Below are 13,979 nucleotides of genomic sequence, written 5' to 3' on the forward strand. Positions count from 1 at the left end.
AGCAGGTAGCTGAGATGTAGTTACTCTGCTTTGTGTCTGGTCAATACAGACCGTTCCTTCACTGAAACACTGTTAGCAGTTTGCACTTGGGATATTCTGCTGTTGTTTCTATGTGATTTGATGCTTCCTAACCCTAACCCTGACTGTGGGGACATGTGTCCTGAAGAGGCTGTCTGCCTTCACTCTCATGAAGGTCTTTCTAAGGTCAGCAAGCAAAACAACAACACACTTCTCAACCAGTCATACATGTTCTCTCTCTCTGTCTCTCTGTCTCTCTGTCTCTCCGTCTCTGTCTCTCATTCTCTCTCTCCACCCTCCTCTCTCCGTCTCTTTCTCTCTCTCTTTCTCTCTATCTCTCTCCATCCTCCCCTCTCTCTCTTTCTCTCTCTCCAACCCGCTCTTCCCCTCTCCCTTCCCTCTCTGTAGCTACAACTCTGTTAATTAGACCTCGCAGCGCCATCTAGTGGCGGCTCCTACACATGACCACCATCCCAGACCCCCCCCCCGTCTGCGGTCATCGATCAATCAGCGGAGAGGTCCACTTGATACGCAGGCGCACACCGCACCAGCATGTTCCGTATGCCCACTGTAACGAGCTGTAGGCAAGCCAGGGGACACCACGGGAAGGACCGGGGCGTGGTTAATCGGTAACATGAGTAATATACACTCACTTAAGATAACGCAGATTGTCTGTTGCTGCGCTGTGTCATAATGAGCAGGTGTTTTTGAGTGTTCCTAAACAGCACCATCACTCCCGTGCAGGGACGGTCCACGTGCTGCCGATCATAAACACGCACTCTGCCCTCCTCCCTACTTCCCGTCTTATCCAACACAGCTCGCGCTATAGCGTTACACCAGCGACCCAACTGACAGAAGAGACGCGCTCGCGGACATCTGACCGACCTTTTCTGGCCCCGCTGTGGAACGGGTGTTTTCGTTCAAACCCGGTCACTACTCACCGTCAGCACCAGGTCAGTGATGATTTCGATGTACCGAAAACTAACGGAGTTATTTTAGCAGCGCGCACGCGATCGCTCACGGTATTGACCGTAGACCTGAGTGATGAACTGATTCTTCAAGTCATGAGTTTCCCTGGAATGTGATAATTACATAATTAGGCCCACTAACCCTGATGTGTTCCCTGGGACATGCTGGCCTACGTTGTGACACAGCATTAGTAATTGTATAACTGTTCTATATTACATTCTGTAATATAATTTGTAAACACAGACCGTTTCTTGACCGACCACCGGTCAACTGTTAAAACTGACACATCTAAACCTCTATATTCTGGTTAGTCTACGATGCACTAATTGTCTGTCACTTTGTTACATGTGGTATTGACGTAGACAGTTCAGCATCAAATCTTTAAATAACGCTTTAAGAGATCCAAAGTTCTAGCTCGTATCGCACGTGACCATGGTAGCAATAAAGACAGTGGCAAATTACCGGTCCTAGCCCCGCCCACGCGTGGCGCTCTCTTCCGACCCGCAGCTGAATGTCCGAACCGGCCATCCAGATGATGAGTGGTCCGCGGGATAACGGGGCTCAGCGGCAGCAGTCTCCGGTGAACGTTAAACCACGCAATGGAGCCACGGTCAGCTTCCACAACATCCACTACAAGGTGCGTCAGAGTAGCGGCTGCTTCTGGAAGAGGAAGAGCACCCAGAAGGACATCCTCATAGACCTCAAGTAAGAGTGTGTGTGTGTGTGTGTGTGTGTGTGTGTGTGTGTGTGTGTGTGTGTGTGTGTGTGTGTGCAGGGGCGCCGCCAGGAATTCTGGGCCCCATGAAAAAGAAAATATATATTCCAATTTTTTGATCATTTATATTAGTTTTTTATTTTTCCCCTGTCAGTCAGGGGCCCCTCGTCCTAACTTTTACCCCCTATACGGCACCCCTGTGTGTGTGTATGTGTGTGTGTGTGAGGATGTGGGGTCATTGATCAAGTTAAATGCTGCTTATCGATTTAGGCATTGTAAGACTGTAAGCTGTGATTGGGCTAGGAGAATAAGGAGAGGTGACAAACACAAGTAGGAGGACGAGAGAGAGGAGGAGAGGAGGTGCCGGGTTGGGAGAGGAGAGAGAGAGAGAGGAGGGTTGGGAGAGAAGAGAGAGGAGGAGAGAGGGAGGAGGGTTGGGAGAGAAGGGGAGAGAGAGAGGAGAGAGAGGAGAGAGAGAAGGGTTGGGAGAGGAGTGGAGAGAGAGAGAAGAAGGTTGGGAGAGAAACGAGAGGAGGAGAGAGAGAGGAGGGTTGGGAGAGAAGAGAGAGGAGGAAAGAGAGAGGAGGGTTGGGAGAGAAGAGGAGAGAGAGAGAGGAGGGCTGGGAGAGGAGAGAGGGTGTGCAGGGTTGGGTTGAGGAGGTCGCCAGCTCTACGTGCAGAAAGCAGGAAGACCACCTAGGGATGATGAAGATGAAAGGACCACCACACACTCACACGGTCACACACATCTCAACAAATATGCACCTGAACATACACAAATTTCCCTCAAATTAGTTTTTGAATGAGAGGAAGGAACTGTCTGTTTCAGCAGGAGAGGACACACTCTCTCTCACACCACACACACACACACACACGCACACACACACACACACACACACACGCACACACACACACACACACACACACACACACACTGTAAAACCCTGCCAAGTTGAGACAATGACATCCAACATTCATTCACTGTCTTTGTGAGAAAGATGTGTTTGTGTGTGTGAGGAAGGGTGTGTGTGACTGTGTGTGTGTGTGTGTGTGTGTGAGGAAGGGTGTGTGTGACTGTGTGTGTGTGTGTGTGTGAGGAAGGGTGTGTGTGACTGTGTGCGTGTGTGTAAACAAACAGATGCTTATGTACGCTGGCTGGAATGTCAAGGTGCAGACTGAGCATGTGCAGAAGGTACCATCAGTGACTTCTGACCTCTGAATACATTCATTAAATGGCTCGAGTGTGTGTGTGTGTTAGTACCTGGATGGACTGTAGACATAGTGTGTGTGTAGAGTGTGTGTGTGGAGTGTGTGTGTGGTTTATGGATAGAGATGATCCCCTGTTTGGTTGCTGTTGAGGATTGGTGTGTGTAATGATTAACTGGATGTGTGTGAGGGGTGAACTCCCTGTTTTGTATAAGTGTGTCTGCTGTGTGTATGTGAGATGTGTGGTGTGTGTGTGTCATTGCTACATGATGTGTCATGGTAGATTCAGTTCTCTGTCGTTGTGCTGTGTCATGTTTCACACACACTGGGCCTCAAACTCTAAAAATTATTTGTTTTTGTGTGTCTTAATGCATGCACGTGTGTATATGTGTGTGTGTGTGTGTGTGCACGTGTGTATATGTGTCTGTGAATGCATGTGTGTGTGTGTTTCTTAGTGGGATCATGAAGCCAGGCCTCAACGCCATCCTGGGCGCCACAGGAAGTGGAAAGTCCTCGTGAGTCTCCCTCCATATTCATGTTCATGTTGTGGTCATGGTAACAGATGGGAAAAATACACACAACCATCACTCAAGTAGGAGTACAGATATTCATGTTTAAAAAGTCTTGTAAAAGGTGAAGTATTGTTTAATCTTTCAATATAAAAAGTTATTAAAAAAATTATAATAATGTTTTACCTTTAGAAACTTGTTTTTCTTCAAAATAATGGTTGCGCTCTGCCTTGCTCCATGGTAGCTTCTTAGACTAGCTTATGTTTGTTGTGCGTGATAGTCAGGAAATTGAAAAAAGCCGTGCAACAATAAGAAATAATATTGATCATACCACCAAATACAGATTTCTGTAAATGTAAGAAGTAGAAAGTACAGGTATTTATGTAAAAGGTGAGGTTAAAAAGTTTTCAGAAAAGGAATAGAGTTACTGTAATGATACCAGAAAAATCTACTTTAGTACGGTGACAAAGTATTTGTGGTAATGGTGTTGTGAAAAACTTCGAGCTTAAAAAATCAGATTTTAGCTTCCAGGATATCAAGAATAGGTAGAGCAATCAAGCCTCAATGCAAGATTTTATAACTTCGGACTCACCGAAGCATGGTTGTTTTCCCTGGTAGTCATCATGCATTTTCTCTCTATTGCTCAATTGCTCTACCTATCCTTGGTCTCCAGGATGTTACAATCTGAATTTTTTAAGCTAGAAATGTTTTGCCTCATTCTTTTGGCTCAATTTTTTTGGCTTGAAATATTTAAGCTTGACATTTTTAAGATCAATTTAGGCTCGAACTTGAGTGTTGTTGGTCTTGTGGTGGTGGTGTTGTGGTGGTGTTGTGATGGTGTTGTGATGGTGTTGTGATGGTGTTGTGGTGGTGTTGTGGTGGTGGTGTTGTGGTGGTGTTGTGATGGTGTTGTGGTGGTGTTGTGGTGGTGTTGTGGTGGTGTTGTGGTGGTGTTGTGGTGGTGTTGTGGTGGTGTTGTGGTGGTGTTGTGGTGGTGTTGTGGTGGTGTTGTGATGGTGTTGTGATGGTGTCAGGTTCCTGGATGTGCTGGCAGCGCGTAAGGACCCATCGGGTCTGTCAGGGGAGGTGCTGATCGACGGAGCTCCTCAGCCACCTAACTTCAAATGTCTCTCTGGATACGTTGTGCAGGTGACACACACACACCCCTACACACACACTCCCCTACACACACACACCCCTACACACACACACCCTTACTCCCCCCCCCCCCCCCCAGGATGACGTGGTGATGGGGACTCTGACGGTGAGAGAGAACTTTGCGTTCTCGGCGGCGCTGCGCCTGCCCTCCTCCGTGTCCCAGCAGGAGAGGCAGGACAAGGTGTCCAGCCTCATCATGCAGCTTGGACTCAACAAAGTGGCCGACTCACGGGTACGCTGGTCCTAACGTGTGTGTGTGTGTGTGTGTGTGGCATAGGGACCTGTGTGTGTGTGTGTGTTACTATCATGTGTGTGTGTGTGTGTGTGTTACTATCATGTGTGTGTGTGTTACTATCATGTGTGTGTGTGTGTGTGTTACTATCATGTGTGTGTGTGTGTGTTACTATCGTGTGTGTGTGCGTGTTACTATCATGTGTGTGTGTGTGTGTTACTATCATGTGTGTGTGTGTGTTACTATCATGTGTGTGTGTGTTACTATCATGTGTGTGTGTGTGTTACTATCATGTGTGTGTGTGTGTGTTACTATCATGTGTGTGTGTGTGTGTGTTACTATCATGTGTGTGTGTGTGTGTGTTACTATCATGTGTGTGAGTGTGTGTGTGTTACTATCATGTGTGTGTGTGTGTGTTACTATCATGTGTGTGTGTGTGTTACTATCATGTGTGTGTGTGTTACTATCATGTGTGTGTGTGTGTGTGTTACTATCATGTGTGTGTGTGTGTGTGTGTTACTATCATGTGTGTGTGTGTGTGTGTTACTATCATGTGTGTGTGTGTGTGTGTTACTATCATGTGTGTGTGTGTGTGTGTGTGTTACTATCATTTGTGTGTGTGTGTGTTACTATCATGTGTGTGTGTTACTATCATGTGTGTGTGTGTGTGTGTGTTACTATCATGTGTGTGTGTGTGTGTGTTACTATCATGTGTGTGTGTGTGTGTGTTACTATCATGTGTGTGTGTGTGTGTGTGTGTTACTATCATGTGTGTGTGTGTGTGTGTGTGTTACTATCATGTGTGTGTGTGTGTGTGTTACTATCATGTGTGTGTGTGTGTTACTATCATGTGTGTGTGTGTGTGTGTTACTATCATGTGTGTGTGTGTGTGTGTGTGTGTTACTATCATGTGTGTGTGTGTGTGTGTGTCCAGGTGGGGACCCAGCTGATCAGGGGGATCTCAGGGGGGGAGAGGAAGAGGACCAACATCGGTATGGAGCTGATCATAGACCCGTCCGTGCTGTTCCTGGACGAGCCCACCACCGGCCTGGACGCCAGCACCGCCAACTCTGTCCTGCTGCTGCTTAAGAGGTGGGGGATGTAGTCCTTCAGGGTGGGAGCGACCATGTTTGTAGTCCGCTAGCTCAATGTCGTCACCGGCTCTGTCATCATTGTGGGCTTTGTCCCTCCTCCATCCCTCCTCTATCCCTCCTCCTCCTCCATCCCTCCTCCTCCTCCATCTCTCTCCCTCCCTTTCCTCCACTTCCATCCCTAACTCTCTCCTACTCCTCCCCTCTCCATCTCCCCCCCTCTCTCCACCCCCCTCCAGGATGGCTAACCACGGCCGGACCATCATCCTGTCCATACACCAGCCTCGCTACTCCATCTACCGGCTGTTTGACAGTCTGACTCTGCTGGTCAGTGGGAAGCAGGTGTACCACGGCCCAGCGCAGAGCGCCCTGCTGTACTTCTCTGACATCGGTATGCTAGGCTAGGTTACACTAGGCTAGGCTAGGTTACACTAGGCTAGGCTATGTTACACAAGGCTAGGCTATAGTAGGCTAGGCTAGGCTATACTAGGCTAGGTTACGCAAGGCTTGCTCTGTTGTGCAATGCTGTGCAATGCTGTGCCATGGTATTTCCAATCTGTAATACTGTATCTGCTTTGAGCTTATATCTTGACTGTGTCGTGACTACATTTCCCAGGGTACATCTGTGAGCCCCACAACAACCCTGCAGACTTCTTCCTGGATGTGATCAACGGGGATTCTACTTCCGTTGCGCTGAACAGCGGCAAGGACGCAGATGGTAAGCTGCGATTGGTCCAGGAGGAGGAAGTGTGGGGGGGGGGAGGGGTTCTGTCATGTCATCCAATAGGAGCTCTTAACTGTATATGAACTAATTTATACTTCCCCTCCTCTCCCCTTTCCTCCCCTCTCCTCCTCCAGAGATGGACCCAGAGGAGGTGACAAGCTCCAGGCAGGGTATCGAGGACCGCCTGGTGCAGGAGTACCGTAGCTGCCAGTACTACCGGGAGACCAAGGCCCAGCTTGAGAGCATCGTCCTGGGGAAGCAGGCCTCCACCAAGCCCCCCTCCCGAACCATCACCTACAACACCTCCTTCCCCACCCAGTTCAAATGGGTCCTCAAGAGAACCTTCAAGAACCTCATGCTGAACCCACAGACCTCTTTCGCTCAGGTGTGTGTGTGTGTGTGTGTGTGTGTGGGAGGGGGGGGGGGTTGTGTTTGTCGAGTGTGTGTTGTGATGACATGTGTGTGAGTAATTGACACATACTTAAGATAACGCAGGTGATGTGGTGATCTGCTAAAAAGGAACCGCTTTGGTCACATACCCCAAAACACATTTGCTAACCTCTTTGGTCATTTCATCCAAAACACACTTGCTAACCCCTTTGGTCATTTTCCCCAAAACACACATGCTAACCCCTTTGATCATTTTCCCCAAAACACACATGCTAACCCCTTTGGTAATTTCATCCAAAACACACATGCTAACCCCTTTGGTCATTTAATCCAAAACACACATGCTAACCCCTTTGGTCATTTTCCCCAAAACACACATGCTAATCCCTTTGGTCATAAACCCCAAAACACACATGCTAACAACTTTGGTCATTTCATTCAAAACACACATGCTAACAACTTTGGTCATTTCATTCAAAACACACATGCTAACCCCTTTGGTCATTTTCCCCAAAACACACATACTAACCCCTTTGGTCATTTTCCCCAAAACACAAATGCTAACCCCTTTGGTCTTATACCCCAAAACACTCATGCTAACCCCTTTGGTAATTTCATTCAAAACACACATGCTAACCCCTTTGGTCATTTTCCCCAAAACACACATACTAACCCCTTTGGTAATTTTCCCCAAAACACAAATGCTAACCCCTTTGGTCTTATACCCCAAAACACTCATACTAACCCCTTTGGTAATTTTCCCCAAAACACAAATGCTAACCCCTTTGGTCTTATACCCCAAAACACTCATGCTAACCCCTTTGGTAATTTCATTCAAAACACACATGCTAACCCCTTTGGTCATTTTCCCCAAAACACACATGCTAACCCCTTTGGTCATTTTCCCCAAAACACACATACTAACCCCTTTGGTAATTTTCCCCAAAACACAAATGCTAACCCCTTTGGTCTTATACCCCAAAACACACATGCTAACCCCTTTGGTAATTTCATCCAAAACACACATACTAACCCCTTTGGTCATTTTCCCCAAAACACAAATGCTAACCCCTTTGGTCATTTTCCCCAAAACACACATGCTAACCCCTTTGGTCATTTTATCCAAAACACACATGCTAATCCCTTTGGTCATTTACCCCAAAACACACATGCTAACCCCTTTGGTCATTTACCCTAAAACACACATGCTAACCCCTTTTGTCATTTCATTCAAAACACAAATGCTAACCCCTTTGGCCTTATACCCCAAAACACTTTTGCTTACCCCTTTGGTCATTTCATTCAAAACACACATGCTAACCCCTTTGGTCATTTTCCCCCAAAACACACATGCTAACCCCTTTGGTCATATACCCCAAAACACTCATGCTAACTCCTTTGGTCATTTCATCCAAAACACACATGCTAACTCCTTTGGTCATTTCATCCAAAACACTCATGCTAACCCCTTTGGTCATTTCATCCAAAACCCACATGGCAACTGCTTTGGTCATTTCATCCAAAACACTCATGCTAACCTCTTTGGTCATTTCATCCAAAACACACATGCTAACCCCTTTGGTAATTTCATCCAAAACACACATGCTAACCCCTTCGGTCATTTCATCCAAAACACACATGCTAACCCCTTTGGTCATTTCCCCCCAAAACACACATGCTAACCCATTCGGTCATTTAATCCAAAACACACATGCTAACCCCTTTGGTCATTTCCCCCCAAAACACACATGCTAACCCCTTTGGTCATATACCCCAAAACACTCATGCTAACTCCTTTGGTCATTTCATCCAAAACACTCATGCTAACCCCTTTGGTCATTTCATCCAAAACCCACATGGCAACTGCTTTGGTCATTTCATCCAAAACACTCATGCTAACCTCTTTGGTCATTTCATCCAAAACACACATGCTAACCCCTTTGGTAATTTCATCCAAAACACACATGCTAATCCCTTTGGTCATTTTATCCAAAACACACATGCTAACCCCTTTGTTCATAAACCCCAAAACACACATGTTAACTCCTTTGGTCATTTACCCCAAAACACACATGCAAACCCCTTTGGTAATTCTCCCCAAAACACACATACTAACCCCTTTGGTCATTTAATCCAAAACACACATGCTAACCCCTTTGGTCATTTTCCCCAAAACACACATACTAACCCCTTTGGTAATTTTCCCCAAAACACAAATGCTAACCCCTTTGGTCTTATACCCCAAAACACTCATACTAACCCCTTTGGTAATTTTCCCCAAAACACAAATGCTAACCCCTTTGGTCTTATACCCCAAAACACTCATGCTAACCCCTTTGGTAATTTCATTCAAAACACACATGCTAACCCCTTTGGTCATTTTCCCCAAAACACACATGCTAACCCCTTTGGTCATTTTCCCCAAAACACACATACTAACCCCTTTGGTAATTTTCCCCAAAACACAAATGCTAACCCCTTTGGTCTTATACCCCAAAACACACATGCTAACCCCTTTGGTAATTTCATCCAAAACACACATACTAACCCCTTTGGTCATTTTCCCCAAAACACAAATGCTAATCCCTTTGGTCATTTACCCCAAAACACACATGCTAACCCCTTTGGTCATTTACCCTAAAACACACATGCTAACCCCTTTGTTCATAAACTCCAAAACACATATGGTAACTTCTTTGGTCATTTACCCCAAAACACACATGCAAACCCCTTTGGTAATTTCCTCCAAAACACACATGCTAACCCCTTAGGTAATTTCCCCCAAAACACACATGCTAACCCCTTTGGTCATTTTCCCCAAAATGTGTGTCATGTGTGTGTGTGTGTGTCAGATTGGGGTGACGGTGTTTCTGGCTCTGATTGTTGGAGCCATCTTCTTTGGCGTTGCAGACGACCAGAGCGGCATGCAGAACAGGTATTCAAACTTCTTCAATCAACTTTATTAGTACAGAGTTGGTCTAACAGAACAGGTATTCAAACTTCTTCAATCAACCTTATTAGTACAGAGTTGATCTAACAGAACAGGTATTCAAACTTCTCCAATCAACTTAATTAGTACAGAGTTGATCTAACAGAGCAGGTATTCAAACTTCTTCAATCAACTTTATTAGTACAGAGTTGATCTAACAGAACAGGTATTCAAACCTCTTTAATCAACTTGTGTGTGTGTCAGGATGGGGGCTCTGTTCTTCATCACCACCAACCAGTGCTTCAGCGCTCTGTCAGCTGCAGAGCTGTTCATCACTGAGAGGAAGCTGTTCATGTGAGTCACACACACACACCACAAACACACAAGTACATTTACACACACACACACACACACACACACACACACACACCTACACCCCCCAGTCCCCCTGCCTCAGTCAGCTTCTCTCCTGCAGTCATGAGTACATCAGCGGATACTACAGGGTGTCAGTCTACTTCCTGTCTAAGATCCTGTCTGACATCATCACCCTGCGCACCATTCCTGCTATTGTCTTCAGCTGTGTGGCCTATTTCATGATCGGTGAGCACACACACACACACACGTACATGAACACACACACCATGACACACACACACACGTACATGAACACACACACCATGACACACACACACACGTACATGAACACACACACCATGACACACACACACACACACACATACATGAACACACACACCATGAGACTCTCACACATGTACTGAGCCCTCCTCCTCTTCTCTGCAGGGTTCAAAGCCACAGTGGAAGCCTTCTTCATTTTCATGTTCACGGTTGCCATGGTAGCGTACACCGCCACCGCCATGACGATGGCCATCTCAGCCGACCAGAGCGTGGTTGCCATCGCCAACATCTTCATGACCATCGCCTTCGTCTTCATGATGGTGACACAAACAAACACACCTTCAAACGCACACACAACTGCAAATGCATGCACATATCGATGCATGTGCAATCACAAACACACACCTATGCACACACAGAAATAAAAGGCTGTAGTTCATATCAGTATGATTTAGCTGTGTGTGTGTGGTGTGTGTGGTGTATTTGGTGTGTGTGTGTGTGTGTGTGGACAGATCTTCTCAGGCCTGTTGGTGAACCTCCCCAGCATTGCTCAGTGGCTGGCATGGCTCAAGTACTTCAGCATCCCTCGATACGGACTGGCAGTGAGTACACACACACACACACTCAAACACACACACTCACAAAGATCACACAGATACACACACTCCATGACAACAATGTTGCTCTTTCTTCAGGGTCAATCAGTATGTGTGTGTGTGTGTTATCTGCAGGGTCTGCAGATCAATGAGTTTGTGGGTCTGCAGTTCTGTGGCGACATCCTCCTGCCCACCGCGTTGCCCGGCAACGGAACCATCCTACCGCCCCAGCTGATGTAAGTTATGACATCACCGACACAACCCAACACTCTCTCTGGTTATTGGTCTACAGCTGCAGCAGCTGTGATGACATCAGAGGTGTGTCCTCTGTCCCTCCTGTCCTTTCTCTTTTCTCATTGGAGGAGGAGATCCCAGGTCCCTCCCCTTAAAGCCAATTGGAGGGACCACAGGGAGTTCCAGTGTTGCTGTGTCCTCTGGCGCCATCTGCTGGCCAGACATTGCACTGCAGTACCCTAACCCTAACACTAACCCTAACCCAATCCATACACCGACCACTAACCCTGTCCACACCCTAACCCTAATCACACACCTGGGCTGAACCTGAAGAGCTGTCAACATTCAGCTCTGATTCCATGACACCTGTCTACACGTCCTAATTCTGTCAGGAAGTTCTAGAACGTGTCTGTGATTCTAGGAGGAAGCATTAGGACGTGTCTGCTGTTCAGTAAGTTCTGGTTCCGTAGGCGCGTGCGAACGTTCTGTGAACCTGTGTGTGTGTTGTGCAGGTGCACGGGAGAGGACTTCCTGCGTAACCAAGGCATCGACTACTCCTCCTGGGGCCTGTGGCAGAATCACGTGGCCCTCCTCTGCATGACCATTATCTTCCTCATCATCGCCTACCTGAAGCTACGCTTCATCAGGAAGTTCACCTAGGGGTCAGGGGTCAGGCACGCCCTCTCATCTTCCTCAGGAATACTGTAATCATTTTCATCACTTCATTTGAAAGTTCACCCAGGGGTCAGACGCCTCCTCTTCAGGTCAAAGGTTGAACTTTGCTATGAATGAAAGCCTCAACTAATCAGATACCTGTCTCATTCTAGAAGCGCACTCTATAACCCCATTCTAGAACCCTTCTATGTTGCAGTATTCAAACATCTCTTAGTTCTCCTGCTCTCACTACACCACACTGATCCTGTCATGGGTTCTGTCTCTTCACATTATATTTGATTACTGTTCATGTCTGTCAATTTATAACCAATGCTTTTGTATTATGTAATTATGATATCACACCATCTGTGAATAACAATGATTGTGATGAAACTTTGATAATAAACATCTTTCTACGAGTCTTGCTGCTGCGTGTGTGTGTGTGTGCAGAGAGATGCTGAGCTGACTGTTGACACATAAATACAATAATGAGATGGGATTAGACACTCCCACACACACACACACACACACACACACACACACACACACACACACACACACACACACCAGACTGGGGTGTGGGTGTAAGCAGACACTGTCTCCACCTTGTGTCCATGACAACAGAAAGTAAACACACTTCACACGTGTGATGGAGTGTAAGCATGGTGTCACACACACACACACACACACACACACTTTGTTCACTGCTCTGCCCCAGACAGGGTGGTGGTTCTATGTTACAACATTCTAGAACCCTCCCTGCACTCGTCGACAAGCCTGCCCAAACACACACTCCGACACGAGGCGCATCGTTCTTCCTCTCCTCTTTCTCTCTCCGTGAGACGATCATGGCTCCCAGACTAGCAGTACTGTGGCTGCTCTCGGTCCTCCTGGTGCAGCACTCCACCACCACACACACAGGTCAGTACTGCTCTCTGTCCTGGTGCAGCACTCCACCACCACACACACAGGTCAGTACTGCTCTCTGTCCTGGTGCAGCACTCCACCACCACACACACAGGTCAGTACTGCTCTCTGTCCTGGTGCAGCACTCCACCACCACACACACAGGTCAGTACTGCTCTCTGTCCTGGTGCAGCACTCCACCACCACACACACAGGTCAGTACTGCTCTCTGTCCTGGTGCAGCACTCCACCACCACACACACAGGTCAGTACTGCTCTCTGTCCTGGTGCAGCACTCCACCACCACACACACAGGTCAGTACTGCTCTCTGTCCTGGTGCAGCACTCCACCACCACACACACAGGTCAGTACTAGAGGAGGGGGGAGGGATACTTTGACCTTCAGGTAGAAAGGATATACCTGCTGTTTATTTATGCGTGTGTTAGTGTGTGAGTGCGTTACGTAATAAAAACATGAAACCTTAACAGCTCATGTACTAACCTGATCAGGTAGATCTGGAAGCTATGTGTGTGCACATATGTGTGAGTGTACTGTATTTTTCGGAAATAAAGCCACGGCTTGAACGCCAATTTGACAGTTTTCTTGTGTTTGTGCGTCTTATATTTCGAAGCGATGTATAGCCCGGTTTCAGAAACTAAAAAAGTGGCTTTGTCCCAAGATCTCTACAGACCGTGCAGCTGATTTTATGCTCAAAACTGAAACAAGGGCTTATTGAAACAGGAATTGAAAGAGGAATTATTTACTCTGTCGTGTCAGTTACACTATCAAGTCTTGGAAATACAGTAACTTGCTAAAGTAGGCAAATGGCTCGTAGAACACAACATTTGGGGGGGGGGGGGTGGCCCCCAAGGTTTTTGGAAAAAACCCTGAAGTAAGCATGTGGTGTGCAGCAGTATAAGATATGTACAGATGTGTACATATAGTTACTTCATTTCGTTGCTGCTGCATATCTTCTTTAAAAAGTTAACCGACAAAACGGTTTGTGGACGA

General features: G+C 46.8%; 1 protein-coding gene across 1 annotated transcript; it reads left to right on the forward strand.

The window, feature by feature from the left end:
- Positions 1 to 720: 720 nt before the first annotated feature.
- Positions 721 to 12,480, forward strand: abcg2a (ATP-binding cassette, sub-family G (WHITE), member 2a). Its single transcript, XM_084691790.1, has 16 exons — positions 721 to 971; positions 1,495 to 1,692; positions 3,364 to 3,423; positions 4,452 to 4,566; positions 4,655 to 4,807; positions 5,742 to 5,899; positions 6,138 to 6,289; positions 6,515 to 6,616; positions 6,757 to 7,007; positions 9,865 to 9,947; positions 10,206 to 10,295; positions 10,417 to 10,541; positions 10,743 to 10,897; positions 11,090 to 11,179; positions 11,309 to 11,409; positions 11,920 to 12,480. Exons 2-16 carry the CDS (start codon positions 1,499 to 1,501, stop codon positions 12,065 to 12,067), a joined length of 1,977 nt encoding a protein of 658 aa, XP_084547916.1. The 5' UTR covers positions 721 to 971; positions 1,495 to 1,498; the 3' UTR covers positions 12,068 to 12,480.
- The last annotated feature ends 1,499 nt before the right edge of the window (positions 12,481 to 13,979 follow it).

This window comes from Hypomesus nipponensis, chromosome 25, assembly GCF_054491055.1.
Source record: "Hypomesus nipponensis isolate SF chromosome 25, ASM5449105v1, whole genome shotgun sequence".
Lineage (NCBI taxonomy): Eukaryota > Metazoa > Chordata > Actinopteri > Osmeriformes > Osmeridae > Hypomesus > Hypomesus nipponensis.

Bases quoted from the DNA above. Each gene is read 5' to 3' on its own strand.
- abcg2a (XM_084691790.1), top strand. From the start codon at position 1,499: ATGTCCGAACCGGCCATCCAGATGATGAGTGGTCCGCGGGATAACGGG. The intron at 4,567-4,654 runs GTGACACACACA...CCCCCCCCCCAG, and splicing joins TCTCTGGATACGTTGTGCAG to GATGACGTGGTGATGGGGAC. The intron at 10,296-10,416 runs GTGAGTCACACA...TCTCTCCTGCAG, and splicing joins ACTGAGAGGAAGCTGTTCAT to TCATGAGTACATCAGCGGAT.